The 24,875-nt window shown below is 38.0% G+C and overlaps 2 protein-coding genes across 2 annotated transcripts in view; one reads left to right on the forward strand and one right to left on the reverse strand.

Annotated features, from left to right (window-relative positions):
• The first annotated feature begins 66 nt into the window (after window positions 1-66).
• Window positions 67-23,221, forward strand: MRS2 (magnesium transporter MRS2). Its single transcript, XM_037518930.2, has 11 exons — window positions 67-325; window positions 1,149-1,222; window positions 3,575-3,611; window positions 5,634-5,746; window positions 8,474-8,647; window positions 10,505-10,635; window positions 11,670-11,786; window positions 13,045-13,197; window positions 13,427-13,544; window positions 17,174-17,287; window positions 18,126-23,221. Exons 1-11 carry the CDS (start codon window positions 157-159, stop codon window positions 18,225-18,227), a joined length of 1,302 nt encoding a protein of 433 aa, XP_037374827.1. The 5' UTR covers window positions 67-156; the 3' UTR covers window positions 18,228-23,221.
• Window positions 19,476-24,875, reverse strand: part of GPLD1 (glycosylphosphatidylinositol specific phospholipase D1) — a 47,471-nt gene continuing 42,071 nt past the window's right edge. Inside the window, 2 exon segments of the mRNA XM_054698347.1 lie at window positions 19,476-20,722; window positions 21,494-21,634. Coding sequence (XP_054554322.1) covers window positions 21,548-21,634 — 87 coding nt within the window. The 3' untranslated portion in view covers window positions 19,476-20,722; window positions 21,494-21,547.

The following is a 24,875-nucleotide window of genomic DNA, read 5'->3' on the forward strand; positions in this document are numbered from 1 at the left end:
GGAAAAAGTACGCAAGCGCGGCGCGCCCTGCGCATGCCCAGTACGCACCTGTCGCACCTGGGGCGCCCGCGCCGGGTCGCGTAGTGCCGGCTGCTCCGCCACCGTCCGGCATGAAGCGCGGGGGTCTCGCTGCAGCCTGCTCTTCTCTCCGGCGCCATGGTCTGCCTGCGGAGCCTGACCCGCTCTCTGCCGCTCGCGGCGGGGCTGCCCCGGCGCACCGTGAGTGCTCTGGCCTGGAGCCTGACCCCCGTGACGCGTCCTGTGATCGCCCTGGGAAGGAACCCGGCGGCTCTGCGCTGTGGGCCCCGCCGGCTGCCCGTGGCAGGTACCGACCTCCCGCCCCCGGCCTGCTGCGGCCTCGGCCTCCGGGCCCGCCCTTGGGCGCCCAGGGGTCTGTCGGCTTGCTCGGTGCGCGGGCCGAGGTCGCTCTGTGCCCTGCAGGGACCCGCCCGCCTTCACGCCCCGAGCTGCAGGTCTCCCCGCTCAGGTGCCCTTGAAGGTGTTTTTGTTTTGTTTTACTCCAGCTAGTGTTTTCCCCTCTTTATGCTTTACTGTAGTTCTGAAGTCAAGATCTGAAGTCAAGATCTGAAATCTTTTATCGATCTGAAATTTTATATCCATCTGAAACCTTTTTCTGTGTGTTCATTTCTCCTCTCGGTCTTCTCTCTCTTTTGTACGTTTGCGCAGTTCTCAGGTGTGGGGGTGCGAGAACGCACCCAAGAGTGAGACGGGGGGCCTCCCTGTGGCGCAAGGGGCTAAGACGCAGCAATGTGAAGCTACTAGCCTCAGCCACTGCAGCATGAGTTCGATCCCCAGGCCAGGGAGCTACCCATCTGGTGCAGCAGACTTCTCCTGACTCTCCCGCTGCTCCCCTCAGCAGTGTATTTCAGTAGATCTGTCTGTTCTGCTCCCCACTCTGTCTCTGGTGAATCCTCTCTCCCTCCTGCACCTCTGATCTGTACCCCAGTTCTTGGATAAATGAAATCTTCTTTAAAAAATAACAAACAAGTAAGAGTATATTTTCCCCTCTAGGGAAAAATGCTCAAAGCATAATAAAATTGTTTGAAGAAAAAATAGTATGAAAGTTGTATGTTAGCTGTGTGTGAAAACCAATTGTCTGACCATAGAGAATTTACTTCTTTCTTTAGGTGAAATACAGCGGTTTAGAACTTCTGATGTCTCTCAAGCCACTTTAGCCAGTGTAGCCCCAGTGTTTACTGTGGTGAGTATGGCATATTCATAACTTACAGAAATTAGTTTCATACTTATTAACTGGGTTGGACTGTGAGCCATGATAGTACTTATTATTTTGTTTTAGAATGAGTCATCATCAACCATGTTGGCTTTATGTTGTGAGCTGAGTGCCAGCATCCTTGTTGAAATTTTACTAGTGTAACTCATCTTTTTATACTACAACAGAATTTTTAATACTACACAGTTCAGATTTTCCTACTTGAATGCTCACTTGATTTAATTGGGAATTTCTTGAAAGCTATAAGCCATGAAGGTGCTAGAATCTGTGCTGTGCAACATAATGTATGCAGGAGCATTTTGAGGGCAGGGCAGCACAGTTTCAGAGTGCGTTTCAGCACTGTTTCAGAGTGGGTGCTTAGAAGGGTCATCATTTCTGGCACTTTTTTTGAGATGGTTCAGGGAAAAAAGTAAATAAAATGATAAGAACAATATGTATCACACACATATTTAGAGAAATGAGGTCAATACAACGCCCAGAAGTGTTAAGAAAGGGTAACTTGCCAAAAGGCGCGGTTATAATCTTGCAACATTTTTGTAGGTTTTTAATTTTTTTTAAAGATTCATTAAAAAGTATGCTGTACAATTGAAACTACGGGGGGAAGGAGGAGGTAGAGAGCAAAGTGGGGAGAGAATACAGTTGAATATGGTAGGAGGACTATGAATGCCTTGGTGGTGGGTGTGTATAGTAACACACATCTGAACAGTGTGATCTTTTAAGTCTAAATAATATACAATGTTGTAAACCAGTCACCGCAATAAAAAAGAAAAAATAACCTGTGGAGAATTCAGATCTCAGCTCTGCCTCTACCATTAATTTGGACAAGTTAAAATAATATCCTTGTACCTTTTCCATAAACTCAGGATAATAGTACCCACCTTATAAGATTGTAATAAAGCTGAAATTGACTCATGTACATATTTGTGTGTGTGTATATCCCTTAAAATAGTGCCTTATGTATGGTAAGCATTCAGTATATAGTAGCATCATATATTTTGAAGACTTACTAACTATGAACTTTTCTTTATAAACTATGCCAGACAAGATAACCCCACATTTGCATATAAAAGTTAGCACTGTTATTTGGTATTCTAGAAGAGCTGGCCATTTTAGTTAAACAAGCATATAAAATCTGATGCTTGTAGGTAAAATCTTAGTCCACCAGGATACTTAAGAAAATCAACAGATGCTGTTTGAAATAATGACAGTTTAGACCATCAGGTATCAATTCACTTTCTGTGTAACAGAGTTGCATTATAAAGTAAACATTTTTTAAAATTAATTTGTATAATCTTATTTTTTAAATCAGAAAAATCCCATTAAAGAAAAAAATGAAATATAAATAAAGTGATTTAAAAATGAGTATGTATTCTTAAGTTGAAAGCAAAGGAGAGAGTGCAAATTAGTGTGTAACCTCAGTATGTTAAGAGAAGGGCTAGAAGAGAAAGATATTCAATAAATGGTTGTTTTAGTTTTCTCTGCAATTTGATGTTTCCGGTGATTCATTTTACTTTGTTTTCAGATTTTCTGCCACAGGCAACATTTGTGGAGGAAAGCTAAATTTACACAAAACAAAGCTTCCTTTGACATAAATTTCCCTTTTACACTGATGTTCTGTGGTATCCTTTATATATTCATATTGCTATGTTTTTGCTCATGAGAAACAAGCAAAACTATATATAGAGATTTTACTATTACTAGTAGCATGCATATATTTCTGTGGTAATAACCCACGATTTGTACCTACAACTGTACCCTAGAGTATGTCTTTATGAAAATACATTCTTAATAGTACTTAGTGTAGCCCCAGTACCTAGTGATTCATTATTATTTGACTTGTTCATACTTAACTATGGACAGATAGAAAAATGTTACCTCTACTTTATAGAAAGTCCTCTCCTTTGGAAAGTCCTCTCCAAACTATCAGAAGAGGCCTTTTTATAAATCTTGATTGCTTCTGCAGCACCCACCAGAGCTGATTTCCCACCAAGGACCTGTAATTCATTTATAGTCTTCCCAATCCAGTGTGGTCCTAGTCCAGTGGGCATTTTTACCATAAGCAGTGTTGCCTAGTAACGTAACTGATAAGCCTTTATCACGTTTCCAGGAGAACCAAGATAGAAAGCTAATTCAAAGTCAATATTGTCCTAGCATTAAGAAAAGGATTTTTTTACCTCATAACTGAATTTAACCTTGTAAGGTAGTTATGGGCTATAGCTCTATTTCAGTATTTGAGAGAGAATGCCATATGGGATATAGTACCAAAAATAGTATGCTAACTTGGGAGGAAATAATATTTTTTTTTTGTTCATCTTTCTTTAGACAAAATTTGATGAAGGGGGAAATGTTACTTCTTTTGGTGAGTATCTTTAATTTTCTTCCAAATTACTTCTTATTTAATCATTGAATGAGTTAATCTGATGGAATTTAAGAAATTACAGTGTTTTGAGTCAGATTCTGTATATGGGTATGTTGAAGGAGATCTTCAGCACTTAGCAGTCCTAATTGGAACAGGCAGTGCCTGTAATGTACAGTTTCTTCCAGAATTGATTTTTCTTTTTTTTCTGTTTGGAACCACCTTTACTCTGCAAGAATATTAAAAGGAGTGTTTGGAGAGCAGAGGCTGGTTCCTGGCTACAGCACACATGCTCTTCCCTTTCTCTTCTTTGGTCGCTCTTTGACTGCCCTAGTCTTCAGGTTTATCTACTCCTGTACCATGTTTAAGTAGAATCACATAGGGCCTCCCCTGGTGGCGCAGGCAGTTGAGCACCACACTGTGAAGCTGTCTGCAGCCTCAGCGCCGGTTCGATCCCGGCCGGCCGGCCGGCGAGGGTCCCACATGGCGCGGCAGACCTCTCCTGTCACATCCGCTGCTCCCCTCAGCAGTGTATTTCGTCAGTCTGCCTGTTCTGTTCCCCTCTTTGTCTCCTCTCATCCTCCAGCCCATCTGGCCTGTACCCCGGTTCTTGTATAAAATTAAAAAAAAATAGAATCACATAATTCTGCTGAGATTGCAGTGGCAGCAGGGGGCAGAAGACAGGAGGACTTAGTCTTTGGTGGCAGTCAGGTGGAACTCTGCAGTGGTTGCTGCTATAGACAGTTACTGTTTCAAATGAAAACAGACATTACTGTCCAGTCTCAGATTTAGCTCTGCCATGCACTGACAGCCCCATGATCCTGTTCCTGCTGTTGCTGAGATCCTATTAGAATATTTGAATTTTTTTTCTCATTGTCTCCTACAAAGGATTGTTTTATTTGCAAATCTGTCAGAGGTGTGACTTGATTCTCTAAGTACATATAAAACTAGTATTCTTAAAGTAATAAATTTAGTCTTGAGGTAGGAGAATCTAATGAAAGAGCTGACTTTACATTCTCATTTTGTACTAATCCAAGAATAATAAAAATTGAACTTAACTTTTCACAGATTAAAAATACTGAAGATGGGCCTCCTTGGTGGCGCAAAGGGTTGAGACACAACCTATGAAGCAATCCACAGCTACTGCAGCACAAGTTCAATCCCCAGCCAGGGAGCAACCCACATGGTGCAACAGACCTCTGCTGACTTGCCCACTGCTCCCCTCAGTAGTGTATTTCAGTCAGTCTACCAGTTCTCTTCCCCAATCTGTCTCTGGTGAATCCTCTCACCACCTCCCCCACACCTCTGGCCTGTACCTCAGTTATTGTATGCATAAATAAATCTTAAAAAAAAATAAAATACTGAAGATAACATAGATATTATAAAGAAGAAACAGAAAATGTATATGTCATCTTTAAAAAGTATGACCTGTTTTTAGAGCTAGAAATTGATACTGTAAGTCCTAATGCTGTTCAGCAATATTTTTAAAGATTTATTTTTATTTATGCATGCATGCAAAAACTGGAGTATAGTACAAGAGGTGCAGGGGGGCGGGAGGATTCACCAGAGACTGAGTGGGTAGCAGAACAGGCAGATCTCCTGAAATACACTGCTGAGGGGAGCAGTGGGTGAGACAGGAGAGGTCTGCTCTGCCATGTGGGTCAGCTCCCTGGCCAGGGATCTAATTCGTGCTGCAGTAGCTTCAGATAGCTTCATAGTGCTGAGTCTTAATCAGGGAGACCTGTGTATAGCAGTATTTTTTATATTCGTTCCAAGGGGCTTCTAAGTACAAAAAAACATTTTACAAAGTATAGATAAGAGGAGAAAAGAATAATTAGTTTGATTACTTTTAGCCTGAGTACATTTTTTGAGATAAAACTGAATATTAAAAGGATCCATTTTAGCTTTTTTTCCTGGTAGTAAAAGAAAATTATCTTGATGGTGGCAGGAGGGATGCTCTGATAGGAAAAGTCTGAACATTTTATTGGTTTAGCCCTGTCTTTATCGAGAACATTTCTTTTATAGAGAAGAAGAAGACTGACTTATATCAAGAGTTAGGCCTACAAGCCAGAGATCTGAGGTTTCAGCATTTAATGAGCATCACAACAAGAAACAATAGAGTCATCATAAGAATGGAGGTAAAGGATTCATTTCATCTGTTTCTCTATTACAATCTTACAAAAGTTACTTCTTGACTTCTTGACTAATATGTAAGTTAAGAGTAATTTTGTAAAATCTACAAAGAGCTGATGAGACTCAAAAAAAAACAAAGAAAATAATCCAATTAAAAAATGGGCAGAAGAGCTGAAAAGAAACTTCTCCAAAGAGGAAATGCAAATGGCCAACAGGCATATGAAAAAAATGTTCAACATCGCTTGTAATCAGGGAAATGCAAATCAAAACTGCAATGAGATACCATCTTACACCAGTGAGAATGGCACATATTAAAAAACTAGCAACAACAAATGTTAGCAAGGATGTAGAGAAAAAGAAATTCTCCTGCACTGCTGGTGGCAGTGCAAAATGGTCCAACCACTATGGAAAGCTGTGTGGAGATTTCTTGACCTACTAAAGATAGAGCTTCCATATGATCCAGCAACTCCTCTCCTAGGTATTTACCCAAAGGACACAGAAACATTAATTCAAAAGGGCACGTGCACCCCTGTGTTTATAGCAGCACTGTTTACAATAGCTAAGCTATGGAAACAACCCAAATGCCCAAAAATAGATGACTGGATCAAGAAGTTGTGGTACATATACACCATGGAATATTACTCAGCAATCAAAAAAGATAAACTCATGCCATTTGCAGCAACATGGATGGAGCTGGAAGGGATCATGCCCAGCGAAATAAGCCAGAAAGAAAAAGAAAAGTACCGGATGGTCTCACTCATAGAAGGAATTTAGAAAACCTAAACAAGGGACCAGGAAAAAGACTAATTGCAATAAAGTAAAAATCAAAATCAACAAGCAACTACAGACCAGAGACATACTACAGTGAGGGGCGGGGGGAGGAGAAGAGGGATTATGGTCAGAAAAAGGGGGTGAGAACTGTATGGGGAATATAACCAAAACGAAAATGCATACATTATGCAGAAATGAAAAATGATATAAGAATTACATAAAATAATTCATAAAAAAAGTAATTTGGTAGTCAAAATAGCTATGAAACAGCATTTTATAATAAAACACATTGTGAGAAGAACTCATTTTACACAGATTATTTACATATATGCGCAGCAGCCATAACACTGCACTACTTTATGTTGTGAAAATTCTGACTGTGGTTTTCATTCTATTTAAAATCAGTCTGAGAGCCTCCCCTGGTGGCACAGCGATTGAGCACTGGGCTGCAAAGCTGCCCACAACGTCTGCTGCACCGTTTCTATCCCCGGCGGCCAGCCAGGGTCCCACATGGCGCGAAAGACCTCTCTACCGCGCCCGCTGCTCCCCTCAGCAGTGTATTTCATCACTCTGCCTGTTCTGTTCCCCACTCTGGCTCTGTTGAATTCTCTCACCCTCCCACGCTTCTGACTGTACCCAGTGCTTGTATAAATAAATAAATAAATCTTTTTTAAAAAATAAAGTCAGCCTGAAATGTAAGAGAGAGAATTGGATTTATAACAGACATTTTCAGAAGTATACAGTTATGTGTAGTTACAGAAATAGCAAGAAAATGTCCAAATAGCAAGAAAATGTCCTTTAAATTTTTCAATCTTAAACTTTTGATTTTATGGAACACTCTCTAAAATATTTTTATTCCCTTCTATGCAAAGTATACCAAATACCATCTGACTTTCTGCAGAGATTCAGAATTTATATAAATACAATTTTGGTAGGCTAAAGTTTAAGGTTTAGAAATAGATGAGGAATACAGGTGTCAGTGGTATTGGTCTTACAGTGGGCATGTGACAGTGGGCAGGTTTTCATCTATCTAGAATTAATAATAAAAAAATATGGAAGCAGTCTTCACGCAAGTGATTTTTTTCAAAAAATATTCATCACTTTTTTGTCAATATTTAGCACCTCCAAGACCGTATGTCTTTGGTAGAGAAATATGAGAGAGCAAATTTAGTGGGATATTAGTTACATAATCTAATGGCTATATAGATGTTTGCTGAATAGGTTTTCAAATTTATAAAAATTGTCAATAAAATGTTTAAAAGCTAAAAAATCATATTCAGTTTTCATACTTTTTGTATTAAAAATACAGGGCCACAGTTTGCTAGCTTCTGTTAATCTTCTAACATGATAGATACCTTTCTCTTTGGAATCTAAATTTCTAATTTCATAGTGTTCTAAATTGAGCGCTAAGGCTGTATTTTGTCTTTATAATTTCAATTTAGCTTACTGTTTTGGTGATATTTTAAAAAGGAAACTTTCCAGTTTGAACCAAACTATTTGTGATTAAACTATATCTTTTCTGCAGGTCTACCCAATACATGATTTTTAACACTTTGTTTTCTTTATTCCCTGTTTTTCTCAGTTACCTTAAAAGTCTTAAAGGGGTTTTTTTTTGTTGTTTCCAATTCTGTTAAGAGTTATTCAGGACAAGATTTTAGGCTTCCCTTTCTTTAAAAAATAGTTTAGATTGTATTTTTTTGAAAACCAAATGAATAGTGGTTTTCTTTAGGCTTAATCCAAAATTAATACAATATAAACCCAATTTTATCAATGTTTTTTTTTTTTTTTTTTTTTTTTTTGGTGGGACCCTTGCCTGTGGCCAGGGAATCGAACTGGCGCTGCAGAGGCTGCGGGCAACCTCTCAATCCAGCGCCCAACCGCTGCGCCACCAGGGGAGACCCTCAATGTTATGTTTTCCTACAGCTTTACAACTTCCATATTTTTTTCTTTTGTTTTTACAGTATTTGAAAGCTGTGATAACTCCCGAGTGTCTTCTCATATTAGATTATCGTAATTTAAATTTAGAACAATGGTTATTCCGAGAACTCCCTTCACAGTTGGCTGGAGAGGGCCAGCTTGTTACATACCCTTTACCTTTTGAGTTTAGAGCTATAGAAGCACTCCTGCAATATCGGGTAAGTGTGTTTTTATTTCATTTCTTGAATTTATTCTGGTTTTAAAGTCTTACTAGTAGGAAGATAAATTGATATTGTTACCTGACCCTTTCCCTAAACATCCCTTCCCCCAAAGTCATAAAACATCTTTAAAGCTCTGTTTGGAGAAATACTTAATTCTTAAACTTTATGACCTAATCTGAGGCTGTAGGATGCAGGATCCTGGCCTTTTTATTTACAGAAAAGGGTGGATCCAGCTGAACACTGGATTTAAGGCTTTAGGGAGGGTGATTCCAAGATAAACTCCCAACTCCTACCCATGGCTCCAATCTTATTAACAAGGTGGTCCCTGATCACTCCCTGGGGCACAAAGCACATCAGTCATGCCTCCCTCTGGTGTTCATACCTTGAGATGTATACCTATTGCCCCAGGGGGATCAAGAGTCCTGCCTGCCCTTGTCTAACTTGAAAGGAGCCTTATTCGCCACATCCACAGTAATCAAATCTGAAGTCTCTAGATATTGTGTGTGTGTGTGTGTGTGTGTGTGTGTGTGTGTGTGTGTGTGTCTGTCTTCACTGTTATGACATTCAGTGAAGCACTTTTCAAGTTGGTGATCCTTTGTCCAGTTTTAATAACTATTCAGGAGTGATAATTCAGAATACATAATATCCTAAATATGTTATAATGAACATAAGTTTCAAATTGTACTCCATTTTAGTCTCTGGCTAAATTAAATTGTATATGGCAAAACTATTTACATGTGATAAATATTATAGCCTAAATCGTTCATCAGATTATACTAATACTTTGCAGATCATTCTTTGATTTCTTTGCACAAAGCTTTGTTTGAAGCAACTAAATGATGCCTGTTTGAGATCTGTTTTAACATAGGAATCTTATATAATTCTCCTAAAGACTCCCCCCCCCCCCATTAAATTGATTCATTAGTGTCAGCAGATCCTGTTAGGCCCTGAACAAGAATGGTCACAGCTTTTCTGGCCCCCATAAAGCTTTCATTATCTTTTCTTGACCCTGTTTGACACTTCGGGAACTGAGTGCCTGCAAGAGTTAGTGAGTGCTAAGAGCATGCTACCTTGAGTGGGAGGAAGAGGGTAGGTAAAAAAGACATGAGTTGGTAGGGACTGGGTGATCCCGGGACCCCTCTCTTTTTTCTGCCTTACTCTACTGCTCAGTAAAGGGGGTAGGAGGTGACTACCTACCCTACTTGGGCTAATTAGGCCACAGTACCAGCCAATACCAGCCTTTCCCTAATTGGAGCCCAGTTAGCATGCAAGGAAAAGAAAAGGTCAGTGGTCAGTGAGGAGTTATAGGGTTAGTCAGCTCTCAGGAACTCATGCTGATGTAAACAGACTATGCTGGAATTTGTATCACTAATTAATTTTACTGTTTAATTTAGTTACTATTATGCTCTTTACCAATTAGTATGGAAGATTTTTAAAGTCCAAATTTTATAGTTTTTCCAAAATTTTGTTCATAACAATTTTGAATTATATTCCATTTATAAAAAAACATAAGTATTACTTACCGAATGTAGAGTTTGTGTTGTAACTATGGGATGACATATTTTAATCAACGCCCCATTCCTTTTATAGTAAGTGTTTATAGAAGGAAGACATTTATGAGAGTTAATTTCCTGTCAATAAGATGCAAGCCTTATAATAACATTTTGCATGGTTATTTTTAGGAGATACGATAGTCCTTGAATCATCTAGAATGGGCATTCCAACAGTGACCATGTTCTGAAATGAACTTTCCTAACTGCTGTAGATTTCTGTATTGAATCAGAGGATTCACTGACCCTAAATATTCTAAAAAGATTTGTTTTAATTCTTATGAAAGGTCATGTTGTTATCTAGATCAACACCCTTCAGGGGAAACTTAGCATTTTGCAGCCACTGGTCCTTGAGACATTGGAAGCTTTAGTGGATCCCAAACATTCTTCTGTAGACAAAAGCAAACTTCATGTCTTACTGCAGAATGGCAAAAGGTAAATATCTTGAACTTCTCTTTCACTAGTTTTTTGTTTTTTGTTTAAAGATTTATATATTTATGCATACAAGACCTGGGGTGTAGGCCAAAGATGCGGAGAGTTAAGAGGATTCACCAGAGACAGAGTGGGGAGCAGAACAGGCAGCTCTACTGAAATACACTGCTGAGGGGAGCAGTGGGCAAGACAGGCAAGGTCTGCTGTGCCATGTGGGTTAGCTCCCTGGCCAGGGATTGAATTTGTGATTTAGTAGCTGCGGATAGCTTCATAGTTCTGAGACTTAACCCCTTGCACCAACAGGGAGGCCCTCTTCCAGTAGTCTTCACAGTGAAATATTCCACTTAAATACAGATATAAAATTAGTGTGATTATTACCAATGAGATCATTTAAAAATTGCCACCTCATATTGCTGATGGTAATAAGTAATAACTAACAGTGCTTTCACAATAGAAAAGTAGCCTGTGTGGGAAGTTAAGCCTAACAGGACACACAGACTAACGTTCACTGAGAAGCCATTTTACATGAAATGTTCTGTCAGGCTTCTCTACCTTTGTGAGTTTATCTCTTCCTGTTGGTAATCCTGCTTAGCAGTTAGTAGTGTCCTCATTTTCAAGATGAGAAAACTTGAAGTTTAAGTAACTTGCCTAAATTTATGCAGCTGGTAAATAGCAGATCTAAATTCAAATCCAGTTTTCTCCCAAGATAATGTTGTTCTTTCTTTCAGTTTAGTATAATGCATTTTAAAATTTAAGAATGATATTTAATTAATTTGTATCATAACTTGAATAAACATGCTTTCAGGAATTGTATACCCCAAGATTCTTTCAAGAGTTAACGTTCCTCAGTCAATAGTTCTTTTGTCCAAAAATGTTGGGGTGTTTTTATCAGTCCTTATATTATCACTGCCATAAATTTCCTAACCAGAAACCTAAAAAAATTCAGTGATATGTTTCTGAAATAAGTAATATATGCTGAGATCAATTCCAATGAGTAATTTATGTTGTTGATCATTTCTGTACAATTACTCTTACAGTCTATCAGAGTTAGAAACAGATATTAAAATTTTCAAAGAGTCGATTTTGGAGATCTTAGATGAAGAAGAGTTGCTGGAAGAGCTCTGTCTAACAAAATGGAGTGACCCGCAAGTCTTGTAAGTATATAATCATGCTTAGGATCAATCTTCTGTTCAGGATGATTTTTCATAAAGAACATGACATTTTTCTGGAATGTGAATATAAACACATTGCATTCCTACTCGGTTTTCTCTTTCTGTGCTCTATTGCGTATATTAATAATTCAGTTTAACAAAGATATATTAAGTGTACAACACTATGCTGGGCTGTGACATATTAAACACGCCAGTGGCTTTATCGTATTCTTACAACTGACCACCAAAATTGCACATCTGCCAAATAGCTTATCTAGGGAATACGGAATACAGCAAAAGAGGAGGGGAAATTCCTATGGGGAAGGGAAAACATGGGGTAAAGGGAAATGCGTAAGACATTGGTCTAAGTTCTGTAAATTTGGTAGAATTGAAAATTCTCATCTTACCAACTTTTTCATCTCTAATGAATTTAGAAATTACTCATCTTGTGTAAACTCAAGTTGAATGTTTACTTTTAAATATTCACAGTATTTCACTTTTCATTATAGACTAGTCTTAGAAATTAATACAGACAACTTTGTCATGTTTGTTTCCATAGCCTGTACAGATTTTTAAACCATATTAAGAAATTATTTTCTAGTAAGAAAACATTAAGATAAAAAGGGATATTTTACTTTTAGTCTTATAACAAATACAGTAGCAAAAACTTGAACAAACTTGTAAGTAACTCAGTTGCATTGCTTATTAGGCTAATCTTTCTAATATACTTCATGATATAAATATCTTTTATAGAGTGCTTCATTTTCACTGAACTTCTTGTTGGGGCTAGGGATGTTGGTAAAGGGGAGCAAAGTATGTCTTGACATGAGTCAAAAGCAGTCTTCATATATGAAAATGACATACATTTGAAACAAAATGTTCTTTATATTCATGGTTAGTGTTTGGCTTTGTTTTGTCTCAACAGTTTGAGGTTTGCACTATTTCATCAGCATTCACACTTGTGGATTTCCTGTAACTGGTAGTATTTATTTGCATGAAAGTCCCTTGGATTAGGGGCACAGATTATAATGACTAGCCAGTATAGAGGTGGGACTTATGCCCTGGATGTACCTCCAGAGTGCTCAGGGTCAGTTCACAGTGCCACGTATAGATTGGCCTCAATCACAGTAGTAGAAAAGGCACAGTCTAGTTTTTTTCATTGACACCTGAATATTACCTACTAATTCAGGAAATTTTTAGTACTGAAGGCAGGGTGGATATATTAGGGTCGTGTTAATTATGCTAACTCTTTCAATTGAAGTGAAAAGAGCAGTGCTGGCATTGACCACGCAGAAGAGATGGAGTTGCTGCTGGAAAACTACTACCGATTAGCTGACGATCTTTCCAATGCAGCTCGGGAGCTTAGGGTGCTGATTGATGATTCACAAAGTATAATATTCATTAACCTGGACAGGTAAGAAAGCATTATATAAAATAATATTTTCTGTATTATACAATAATTATTAAGTAGTAAAACTTTTAAGGAATCATCATTTTGGGAAGGATTTATACAATCATTATCATCTAGAACTATATGGAAGTCTGTCTTTTTTTTGTTTAAGGTATAATCCATGAGGTCTTTAATAGATTATTCGGTGAATTTACTAAGTATAGTTCATAGGCACTTCTGTTCTCCTCTCCAGCCACCGTAATGTGATGATGAGGTTGAACCTGCAGCTGACCATGGGAACCTTCTCTCTTTCGCTCTTTGGACTAATGGGAGTGGCTTTTGGAATGAACTTGCAGTCTTCCCTTGAAGAGGTGAGAATATGTTATTTCAGTAATGTAGAAGTTATTTTTTAATATTTTGAAGATCAATAGTAGGTTTTTAAAAAGCAAATCTTATTATGTATACTCCCCTAGTGAAATAAAACAAATGCCCTAAAATCATTTAAAATTCAGGCAGTATCATTATACCCTCCACTGTGAAGCAGTGTTTTATACTGTGAGGCATAAGATCTTTAATGAAGGATTTAAAAATTTTTTAATTCCTATGCATCAGGCATTGATGTCCTGGCAGTTTGCATGCTTTATTTGGCTTAATCATAATTCTGAAAACTGAACTGTTATCCCGACTTCATAGAAGAGAAAACTGAAGCTCAAAAAATTTAAGTAACTTGTCCAAGAGCACAAAACTAGCATTTAACCCAAGCTCAACTTTCCATTTTACTCTATTGCCTTTTCATATTAATATGATTTGGAATTCCTGGAGTTCCATCATAAACTTGTATTTTTTAAAAAATCTTAGTGTAAGATTTCTAGAAGTGTATCTGAGTATTCTTGTGGCATATTCTGGCACTGGGTTCTTTGTCCTAATTGACCTAGCAGGTCTGTTCTCTCTCTCCCTCTCTCTCTCTGGCTGTTTCCTTAGTTCAGCCCATAGCATCTCATAAGGACCACTGCATGATTTTAAAGATAAATTCATACCAATTTCCAAAATGGCTGTTCCAGTTTACATTCCTACTAGCAGTGTATCACGGTTTTTCTTTCTCTACATCCTGTCCAGCACTTCTTGTTGAAGTCTTTTTGACGTATCGTCATTTTTTTTAAAGATTTATTTATGCATACAAGAGCTGGGGTACAGGCCAGAGATGTGGGGGGGTGAGAGGATTCACCAGAGACAGAGTGGGAACAGAACAGGCAGGCAGGGGAGCATATGCTAAGGGGAGCAGCGGGTGAGACAGGACAGGTCTGCTTCACCATGTGGTTTCTTCCTGGCCTGCCAGGGATCGAACTCATGCTGCAGAGGCTGCGGATTGCTTCACAGTGCTGTGCTTAACCCCCTGTGCCACCAGGGAGGCCTGATATATCGTCATATTTTAAGATTTTTCATGTTGTTATACTTAACACTATTTTTTTCTTTTTATAACTGAGTAATACTCCATTGTATGACTATCCATTGAATTCCTTATACATGCACCTCTTGGTCTCTTGGATAGGGGCTTCCCTTTTCCACTAGGAAATCTTCCCTTTGATTCAGAGTCAGGAAAAGTGGCTGGTGTCATACCAGATGTATTCCAAATGACCTTACAGGAGTTGGGAGCTGTCTCACAATCTTATTCCCATCCTTTGCAGTGTTTCCCAAAGGTGTTTCCCATCCTTTGCGGTTCTGGTCTGGATTGAAAGTGCTTCTCTGGATTAGTTCTTTAATCTTTGTCTTTCATGAACTTGACATTCACAAATAGCGGCCAATTATTTGACATTTTCATTATTGGCTTCTGGTTTTGCATTTTGTCAGTGTGTTCTTTACATTGAATTCCATAAGGAGACACATGATGTCAGTTTGTCCTGCTAGTGATACTAACTTTGATCAATTCATTAAGGTGGTATCTGTCAACTTCCCTATAAAATTACTCTTTTTCTCTTTGGAAGGAGGTATCTTATAGGGAGGTACTTTGAGAGCTGTGTAAAAATCCTGTTTTGTCCAATATTCAACCTCTAGTTTTGGCATCCTCTAATTGATCCGAGTTTAAATATTACTGTGATGGTTTACTCAGTGCAGACTTTCTAATTCTGTCTCCTCCTAACTAATAAACTAACATTTATTAGTTATAAAGTAAAGCATTCCCTCCTCTCCCAGTTATTTATCCATTTACATCAGCATGGCCTCCTGGGATCGTATTTTAGTCAATGAGGTTGTTATCATGTTATCACTGTTTCTTTTGATGCTCAAATTATCCCTTTTTGCTTCTGAGTACTTTTGACATCAGTTTTTAGTGTTTTTCTAGCCTCTGGCAGCACATCAAGAGGTTATAGGCATTTTATTTCTAAGTGTTATCGACACAGTAAATAGTGGAGGAGATAAAGAGGGCTGAGAGTTGAAAAGTGGGGACTTCAGGCATCCAGCAAGGCTCACGCAGAGCAGAGGTAGCGTTAGACCACCCCCTCTCAGACATTCATCCTTTCCATTAATTTCCTAGAGGTCTCACACTCTGCTGTGTGTGTATTTTAATGACACATGACATTTGGAGTTTGGTTTGCCTCTCACTTGCTTACCTGTCAAGTTGGCACATTTTGGTATTCCCAGACTTTTGATTTACGGGGTATTGCAGACAAACTTACAGCAAAGAACAATTGTAATCTTTGTATTATATTTTTCCTTAATAAATTAGGAACCTCTTTTTGGATAACTAGAAATGGGCTTGACATTTAAAAACAGTTAACTCGTGTTAGCATGCGTCTTTCTAAATCTATGCCTGAAATCTGACTTCATGTTAAAAGGATAGATTTCTACCTGATCTGAGATAAATTTCCATCAGTGCTAACTGATCACTTGTGTAAGAGGCTATCTTGAAAGAAAGTAACCTCAATCACTGATAGCAAACTAATGGTATAGCTACAAATGGGCTATAATCTTCCCTGTGGGAGATTAAATATTTTGTGAAAAAATAAAAAATATTCCGTGAATCTGTCATAAATACATGAACTAAAAACATTACACAGCAGAAATAACTACAATTTTGAAAATGACAGTGAAGAAAAATGCTTTCTTGCTTTCATGATGCTTTTTAGTGTCTTAGTAATTTTTTCCATAGCATCTCTAAACCAAAAGTTTCTTTTATTATTAAGTTACAGCTCTCTAACGGTTTCTTCATGAAGTAGCCAGGTCAGAACATTTTAAAGGTCATAATTTTCATGGTATCCCACAGATGTACTGTGTTAACCTTGAAAATTTAGAATATTTTGGGGCAGTATGCTATTTTGTACCTGAGTTCACAGTTTGGAAACTGTGGTTCTAAGCAAAAAATTTAAATTAAGTTGAATGTCCTATCTGATTATAATTGTTCAACTTTGTATACATAAAAGCAAACACAAAGTAAATTTTTTCATTATGGTATTCTTATAAGCGTCATATTGTTACCATTCTAAGAAGTACAAAAAAGATTTTCATATTGGGGGAAAGATGTACAACTACCAGTGCTTGATTCTTATCAAATGTTCAATTGCTTTCAGTTTTGTATTCACCAAAGGGATATTCTTATGAACCTCAGAGTATGTGCTTTTTCTTTATTACATCTTTTCCCCAATGTGGAAATCTTTTTTGTTCTACTTAGAATGATAACAGTATGTAGCTTATAAGGATACTGTGAATCCCTGCCTTATTTTTCATGATCTTCAGATGAAGACAAACACTTTATCTGGAATTCTTGAACTGGTAAATTTGCAAGGAAACTGTTTTGTACAAATGAGACTTCATACCTGTTGTCACAGTCTAGTCTGCCTGGAGCGGACTCTGGATGCTCTCAAGGCACTTATTCTTAGTTCTTTCTGTAAGAGAGACCTGGGAGGGAAAAGTCTTCTTTTAAACTCTGGGGCAATCATAATTCGGGAAATTTTATCTCTATGGAACATAACCTTTTGTGATTGAAACTTACTGTGTGTTCTCTTAGGACCATCGGGTGTTTTGGCTGATTACAGGAATTATGTTTATGGGAAGTGGCCTAATCTGGAGGCGTTTGCTGTCATTCCTTGGACGCCAGCTTGAAGCTCCTTTGCCTCCTCTGGTACGAAGGGTCTGGTTCACAGCACAGTGACGAGATGACACGAGGCCTCTAAATTCTGACAACTTGGGCTTAATCTGTCACAGGCTATGTGACCTTGACCGAGTTCTATAATTTCTCTAAGTCTCTGTCAGTTTTCTCATCTGTCAATAAAGCCAGTGACCCCTGGTTCAAAGAGTTAATGGGAGAATTAAATAAGGTAACATATATAAAGTACTTACTTAGGATTTATTAGCAGTGACTAGCACAATAAATAAGTTATATTTATTTTGTACAGAACACTGTGACAGGCATTATATTTTATGTTTAGACAGATCTTAGTATTTTGGGTGCAGATTTGTCATAACCAAATTTAAAATGTAGAAAACATGTGTAGTGTTCTCATTAAAATACAAGCGCCCGTTTTTTTTCTTTTCTACTTGTAGTTCATACTACTGGAATAGTTAAAACATTGATAATTGACATGCAGTCCTTCCCTCATTTAGTATTTACGTATCAATTTACTAGGTTTTTGTTTTTTTTTTTTTTTTAAAGATTTATTTATTTATACAAGCACTGGGTACAGTCAGAAGTGCGGGAGGGTGAGAGGATTCACCAGAGCCAGAGCGGGGAGCAGAACAGGCAGACCGACCAGGTACACTGCTGAGAGGAGCAGCGGGCGGCAGGAGAGGTCTGCGCGCCATGTGGGACCCTCGCCGGTGGCTGGGGATCGAACTGGCACTGCAGAGGCTGCGGACAGCTTCGCCGCCCAGCGCTCAACCGCTGCGCCACCGGGGGAGGCCCCACTAGTATTTGTTTGTTTAAGAAAGACAAAGTAAAATTAGTTTTCTGTTTTATTTAGATGGCATCTTTACCTAAAAAGGCAGATAGAAGGTTGGAATTGAAACACAGCTTCCGACCGGATGGACTTGGATCAAGCAGGAATGTCCTAACAAACCGTTAGGAAATACCCACTGGCAACTGGTATTTTTCATGGTAGTCATTAGAAACTCCTCTTATTCTTATGACTTTCTTTTATAGATTCAGGGACTTGGAAAAAAATGCTGATATTTAAAATATAATGCCTGATGATAAAAATAATGGCAGTCACCAAACTTCATTGCTGTCTCAGAATTCTGAGGACAGAAAGTGCTTGCTTCAAAAGGCCAAAATTCTATTTCCTGTAAATTTAAAAGGCTGTTTTTATAGACATGAGAATTGTAAAGTGTTAACACAAGTTATATTTTAATTTATACCTAGCAAGAAAAGTTCAATTTAATGCCTAATAAAGCCTGGAAACTTGACACACACACAGTTTTTCGATCACATAGCCCCTTCTTACCACAACGAATTATATTCTTGTGAATTTTCTCACTCCACAGGTCACTACAAAGCTAGTAAAAATGTATTGACCTTAAAATAACTCTGGAAGTTTGTGCTTTAAACCTTGACTTATAGTTGCCTTTTTTTGAGGTGAATAAAAAGGAAATACTTTAACATGAGCTTTTGATAATACTTAACATTTCACAGAGCACTCTTTGGCACTCCTTAAAACTCATCACTGTAAAATAAAGTAGTATTATTATACTTAACTGTGACATAGGAAGAATTAGAAGCTCAGAGGGCAAAATGTGATTTAACTAATCAGGTATAGGATAGAATGTTGGTCATTTTTCCTTGTGTTCTTAGTTTATAAACTTTTTTTTTGATAAGTCTGTTTTTTATTGGAAAAAGGGAAAATAAATGCAGCTACCTCATTAAGTCTCATAAAGGGAAGTCACCGATGTTTGATAAAATTTGCGAAGGTGCTTAGATCAAATCTGATTTGATCTAACTTTCAAACTCAACTAGCTCTGCTTTGGTGATTTCAGGATACTTCTTATAAAGTTCCCTTTAATAAAACAGCCTACGCAAAAAAAAAGTTGATTGGTTTTAAAGTTTAAGTTAAAATAATAAATTGAGCACATAAAGTACTATTTGAAAGTAAAGTGATGGAATAAATGCCAAACTTAATTATGTAATTAATCTTAGCCCCCTTTTAACATGTGAAATGCATAATATGACACCCTTAATAGACTACATTTGCTTTTGGAAATCCTCTTAAAGTGTGCAGAATACATGTCATTTTCGGATGCTAATAACACTTGCTTTATTCTTGATAAATATAAACTGTGTTGAATAAAGTTAAACAATCTCATATTATAAAGCTGTTTATTTTGGTCAGTTGCCCCAAAAGTTGTACACATCTTTATTATTTAGAATTGCAATATTAAGCTCACGCTTTAAATATAAGATTTACTTTCATTTACTTCAGTAATATCTACAGAGTGGTCTCATGGGTGATGCATGGGATATGGGCTTCAGAAACATCAGTTGATCCCCAAACTTAAATCATATTTATTCTCTTAGATCTGTGATGCAAAGGCATAAAATAATTTTGATCTTAAAGTTGAAAATTGTTACATATATACACATAATAAACACTGTAAAGCTGTAAATGTGATTTGCCATCTTGAAATAAAAGTAATTTTGACTTAAATGGCATAAAATTTAAGATTTGTATTAATGAGAGCATAAAACCCTACCAGGTATTTCCATTTTTGTTCCTCTACATTTCAGAGTGAATGCTTTAGAACTACAGTTAATACTTAGTAGAATGAAAAATTAATCCACCTACCAGAGTAATACATTTGATAGTCACACAGATTTTTTTTTCCTGAGTGCCAGGTTCTTACATATCTGCCATACAGGTTTTCCTTCACCAATAAGAGCGCAGTTTACATCATTTCTTACTATGGGGTTAGTATGGTTAAATGTCCTGTATGAAAACTTGCTTACGATTGGTAATTTTAATCTTCTGCAGCTGGGGGTTGCTACCTGGTATGTTCAGACATTATAAAAACTCGGGTAATAATGATGGTTTAAGCATGAGTCCTATCATGTGATAATTGATATAATAATGACAAAGTACACATTTTTCTAAAGGAAAGATCTAGTACAGAGAGAAACACTTCTGACTGAAATGCAATGTCATCAGTTTGTTCTTCACCCAGGCTTCTTGAGAAACATCTACGTAACTCCTTGTCGTTTAATATCAGGCTTCCTTTTAATTAAAAACACTTCCTGAGATGAGTTGCCAATAATTGTCACCCAAACTAAGCCAGTTTCCACAGGGAAAAATGCAGCAGCTTATCTCTTCCAGAAAGATGGGACAATGCCAGGAGTGAGCCAGGGGTGCTGTCTAGCTGCATGCCTAGTCATGTTCTTTTCCTGTATAGACTCACTTTATGCTCACAATTGTAACTTTTAATTTTAGTTGATTTCTAATTTACCTTTATGCTTCACTGGACGCCTCTGACCATCTACTTCTGCCTCTAGGAAAACTGAGACAGGCTCTTGCCCTGTGTTATTTTCTCCCGTTTTTAGTTTCCTTTCACTGATAGCAGAAGAAGTTCTCCCCTGATTAATAGAGAATCAAATAGTTACGTTTACAGATAACCCTGTAATTTTGTAGTAAAACTAAAACCCCATGATGCATTCCTAGTCCTTAAATATGCCTGCACGCCTAATGGGCGAAACCACGCTATTAAACCAGCCCGGGAAGAAGGAAAGCCAAGCCTGCCCCACTCCTCTTGGTCACGCTACTGCCTTTGGCTCAGCCCAGATCTCTCTTGTCTGCTTTCGTTCTGTTGGCACAACTTGTGGCATCTAATGCAACAGAGGCCACTCTCGGGGTGACTGACTTAGCATTCTCTACATTTGTCCTTCACTAGAGGGAACATTAAAAATAATTCTCGTTCAGAAATGACCGCATCATTTACATGATTTGAGAGTTGTGAGATCATTCCTCACACCCCCATACTTTTTTCCTCATTCTGCTGTTTCTCTGCACTGTTTGACCCTGTTCTATGCTATGGCATTTTGATTAGAGAGGCACCAATTTTAAAGGACATCTTTAGAAGAAATTGTATATAGAGGTTTTCCTAAAAGAAACAGAAGCCTTTCTAGGCCCCAGAAAGATAGGGATTCATGTGAAGGAAGAAATACGTTGTACAAAAGGGCATGAATAACCACTGTCTGCCACTTCCCATATTTCTGACGTCGTCATAATGTGTCGTATGTCCAGATAGTCTGGCTGTGTATGTCTTCACTCCCAGGAGCCTCATCTCTATCTAGAAGCATCTACAAAGGCTCCACTGGTCATGACAGTTTGTCCACCAGACCTCTCACCTTGGAGATGACGTGGCAGGAGAAAGGGAGGGGTAGATAGGAAAAGCGAAATCTTTAATCTAAGCCAAGGCTGTAGATGTGGAGGGCGCCTGAGAGCCGGGCTCCAAAAGAACTCCTTCCGGCAGCAATGACCACTTGATTCTGTAGAGAACATGAAACAATTCATTATTCATCACTACTGTTACATTCCTGCTATAGTCCAGGCATCGTGTTAGGCTCTGGACATCCAGACACAGGTAAGAGACTGGCTACACCCTATGTTGCTCACTCTCAAAATATCTCCTTTCCCTCAGCTTAAAACCACTTTGACCCTTCAGTAGGTTAGAAACCAACCACAGCGAAGGAAGTTCACTACAGCCCCCTCTCTGGCACACAGAGAATAAAGAACATGTTCATTCTGGTTTTCTAGTGGAGGTACATGACAGACAGCAGACCTGGAATAATGATGATTGTCAGAAGGGGCTGCCTTTGTCAGTGTGTTTGCAACACTTCTACTGCCCCTGCTGCTAAGATCCATCCTTCAGAATTCCTTTCAAAGCCTGGTACAAATTATTTTTAAAGATTTATTTATTGATGCATACAAGATTTATTTATTGATGGGTACAGGCCAGAGGTACGGGAGGTGAGAGGACTCACCAGAGACAGAGTGGGAAACAGAACGGCAGACTGAGTGAAATACACTGCTGAGGGGAGCAGTGGGCAAGACAGGAAAGGTCTGCCTTGCCATATGGGTAGCTCCCTGGCTAACTAGGATCAAACTCATGCTGCAGAGGCTGCGGATAGCTTCACAGTGCTGGGCTTAACCCCTTGCGCCACTAGGGAGCCCCAAGCCTGGTACAAGTTTTTAAACATTTTCATTGGTGGCAAATCTATATGCTTTGAGATTGGATTTCATTTTTGGAAACCACCAAGAGATATTCTGAACAAAGGCTGGTAAGTGAGGTGTAAAAAATATTTTCATATGCCTACTGGCTGGCTGTCTTTAGAGAAATGTCTGTTCACATTCCCTGCCCATTTGTCATTCCATGTAGTTTATTTCCACTCTGATTTTTATTATTTCCTCCCTTCTACAGACTTTTGGTTTCATTTCTAGTTCCTTTTTTTTTTTTTTCATTTCTAGTTCCTTAAGGTGTAAGGTTAGATTATTTGAGTTCTTGTTTCTTATAGGCCTGTATTACTATACACTTCTCTCTTAGTACTCCTTTTACTGTTTTGCATTTGTCCTAGGCATTTTTAACTCATCTCCAGGTATTTTTTAATTTCCTTGATTTTTCTCATTAACCCAACAGTCATTCAGTAGTAGTATTCAGTCTCCATATATTAGAGATTTTACTGGTTTGGATTTCTAGTTTGATACCATTGTAATCAGAGAAGATAAGATACCTGATGTGACTTCAATATTCATGAATTTGTTGTCAGTTGGTTTATGACCCAAAATGTGGTCTATCCTTGACAGTGTTCCATGTACTCTTCAGAATAATGTGTACTCAGCTCTATAGTACCCTTAAATGTTTAGTCCATCTGGTCTTACCAATTTTTCCTTGTTGATTTTCTGTCTGATTTGTCCATTAATATAGGTTGAAGTCCCCTATTTTTTAAGATGTTAATAGTTGTCATATATTTTGATGCTTCTTCATTTGGTATATATGTGTTGATGAGTGTTATACAACATCTGATGTATTGGGGCCTCCACTGGTGGTCCAGCGGTTGAGCACTGGGCTGCAAAGCTGCCCGCAGCCTCTGCAGCACTGGTTCGATCCCCGGCCACCGGCAAGGGTCCCACAGGGTGCAACAGACCTCTCCTGCCGCCCGCTGCTCCCCTCAGCAGTGTACTTCGTCGGTCTGCCTGTTCTGTTCCCCGCTCTGGCTCTGGTGAATTCTCTCACCCTCTTGCACTTCTGACTGTACCCAGTGCTTGTATAAATAAATAAATAAATAAATAAATAAATCAGGGGGAAAAAAATCTGATGTATTGATCTTAATCGTTATGTCCATCCCTATCTCTTGTTACCTTCCCACCTTTTTGGGTTCTGTTTGCTGGTAGGATTGTCTTAACAACCATTTACTTTAAACCTATGTTTATCTTTGAAGCTCTAGAGTCTCCTGGATATAGCAGAAAGTTGGGTTTTGATTTCTGATCCAGCCAACTACATTCTGCCTTTTGAAGGGTAAATTTAGTTCCATGGTTTTGCTACTGACATTTTGTCTTCAGTTTTCTGTTTCAATTTAATCTGGTTTTTCTTTATTTCACTTTCCCAACACTCCTGATTATAATTTTTATATTGACTCGAGTGAACTACTACTAGGAAGGTAAACTTGCAGTGTTGTATAGAAAAAGTTACTTTTGGATGATCGAATCACTCTCAGTGTAAATAATTGTTGATTTATTGATAATATCTAATTTTTGAAAAATACATAAAATTTCAAATGCAAGGTAACCTAACAGTATTTCTGTGACTAGACTTTTTGAGAATCCTGTCATAAATTTAAAATGCTCTTTTGTTTGTATTTAACCCAAAAGTTGTGCTGTGAGGCTTGGCCACTTGAACTGGTGACCAGTAGGGGACAATATCACCATAATTCTTATAAACCAAAACAGGGTCCACAACACTTCACATCTTACAAACCTTAATGTACAACATTACTTAGTGTTCACACTACTCTTTAGCATTTAATCTTATAGCATGTAATCTTTTAGCATTTAATCTTAATGATGTAATGATTTGCATTGTATTTAATTTCCCATGTGTCTAATTCATATACTATATATCTCTCAGCCTAGCACACATATGTCCTGAGATGAATGAATGGATCTGGCATAGTTTAGCAGTATAATTTAAAATAAAACCTTGATCTAGCAGATATTTGCAGTTACATAAAGAGATAGCTGCAAGAATGCTCAATAACATTATCTATAATAGTAAAAATTTGGAAATAAAAATATGGTCCATCCAGACAGTAAAAGAGTATGCAGCCATTAGAATCAGGTAGCAAATAGCTCTATAGGTACTTCTCTAGGAAGAGACATAATATAGTATATGATTATCAAACAATGAGAAGTGGAAATGTGTCTATGTATATGTCTCTAAGTCTGGAAGAAAACATCAACATACTAACTACAGTTACCTAGTGTGGCAGTAAATTTTCTAGGAAGGGCCAATATAATTTAGAGACTGTGGGACATTAGCAGCTAAACAGTGCTGTTATTGTAATAAAGTGGCAAGACTGTGTCCCAGTAAAACTTGATTTACGGACATTGGAATCCCAACTTCATGTCAATTTCATTTGTCATGAATTAGTCTTTTTTTTCCCAATTAAACATGTAACAGTGTTTCAGTTTCTGGGCTATACAAAAACAGGTGACCCAAGGGAGTTGGCCCCA

The sequence above is a fragment of the Talpa occidentalis genome, unplaced genomic scaffold (assembly GCF_014898055.3).
Source record: "Talpa occidentalis isolate TD23 unplaced genomic scaffold, MPIMG_talOcc4v2.1 talOcc4.2, whole genome shotgun sequence".
NCBI lineage: Eukaryota > Metazoa > Chordata > Mammalia > Eulipotyphla > Talpidae > Talpa > Talpa occidentalis.

Coding starts and splice junctions, on each gene's coding strand:
- MRS2 (XM_037518930.2), top strand. CDS start 157: ATGGTCTGCCTGCGGAGCCTGACCCGCTCTCTGCCGCTCGCGGCGGGG. Junction 5,747..8,473: donor GAGTCATCATAAGAATGGAG/GTAAAGGATTCA, acceptor TTGTTTTTACAG/TATTTGAAAGCTGTGATAAC. Junction 17,288..18,125: donor AAGCTCCTTTGCCTCCTCTG/GTACGAAGGGTC, acceptor TGTTTTATTTAG/ATGGCATCTTTACCTAAAAA.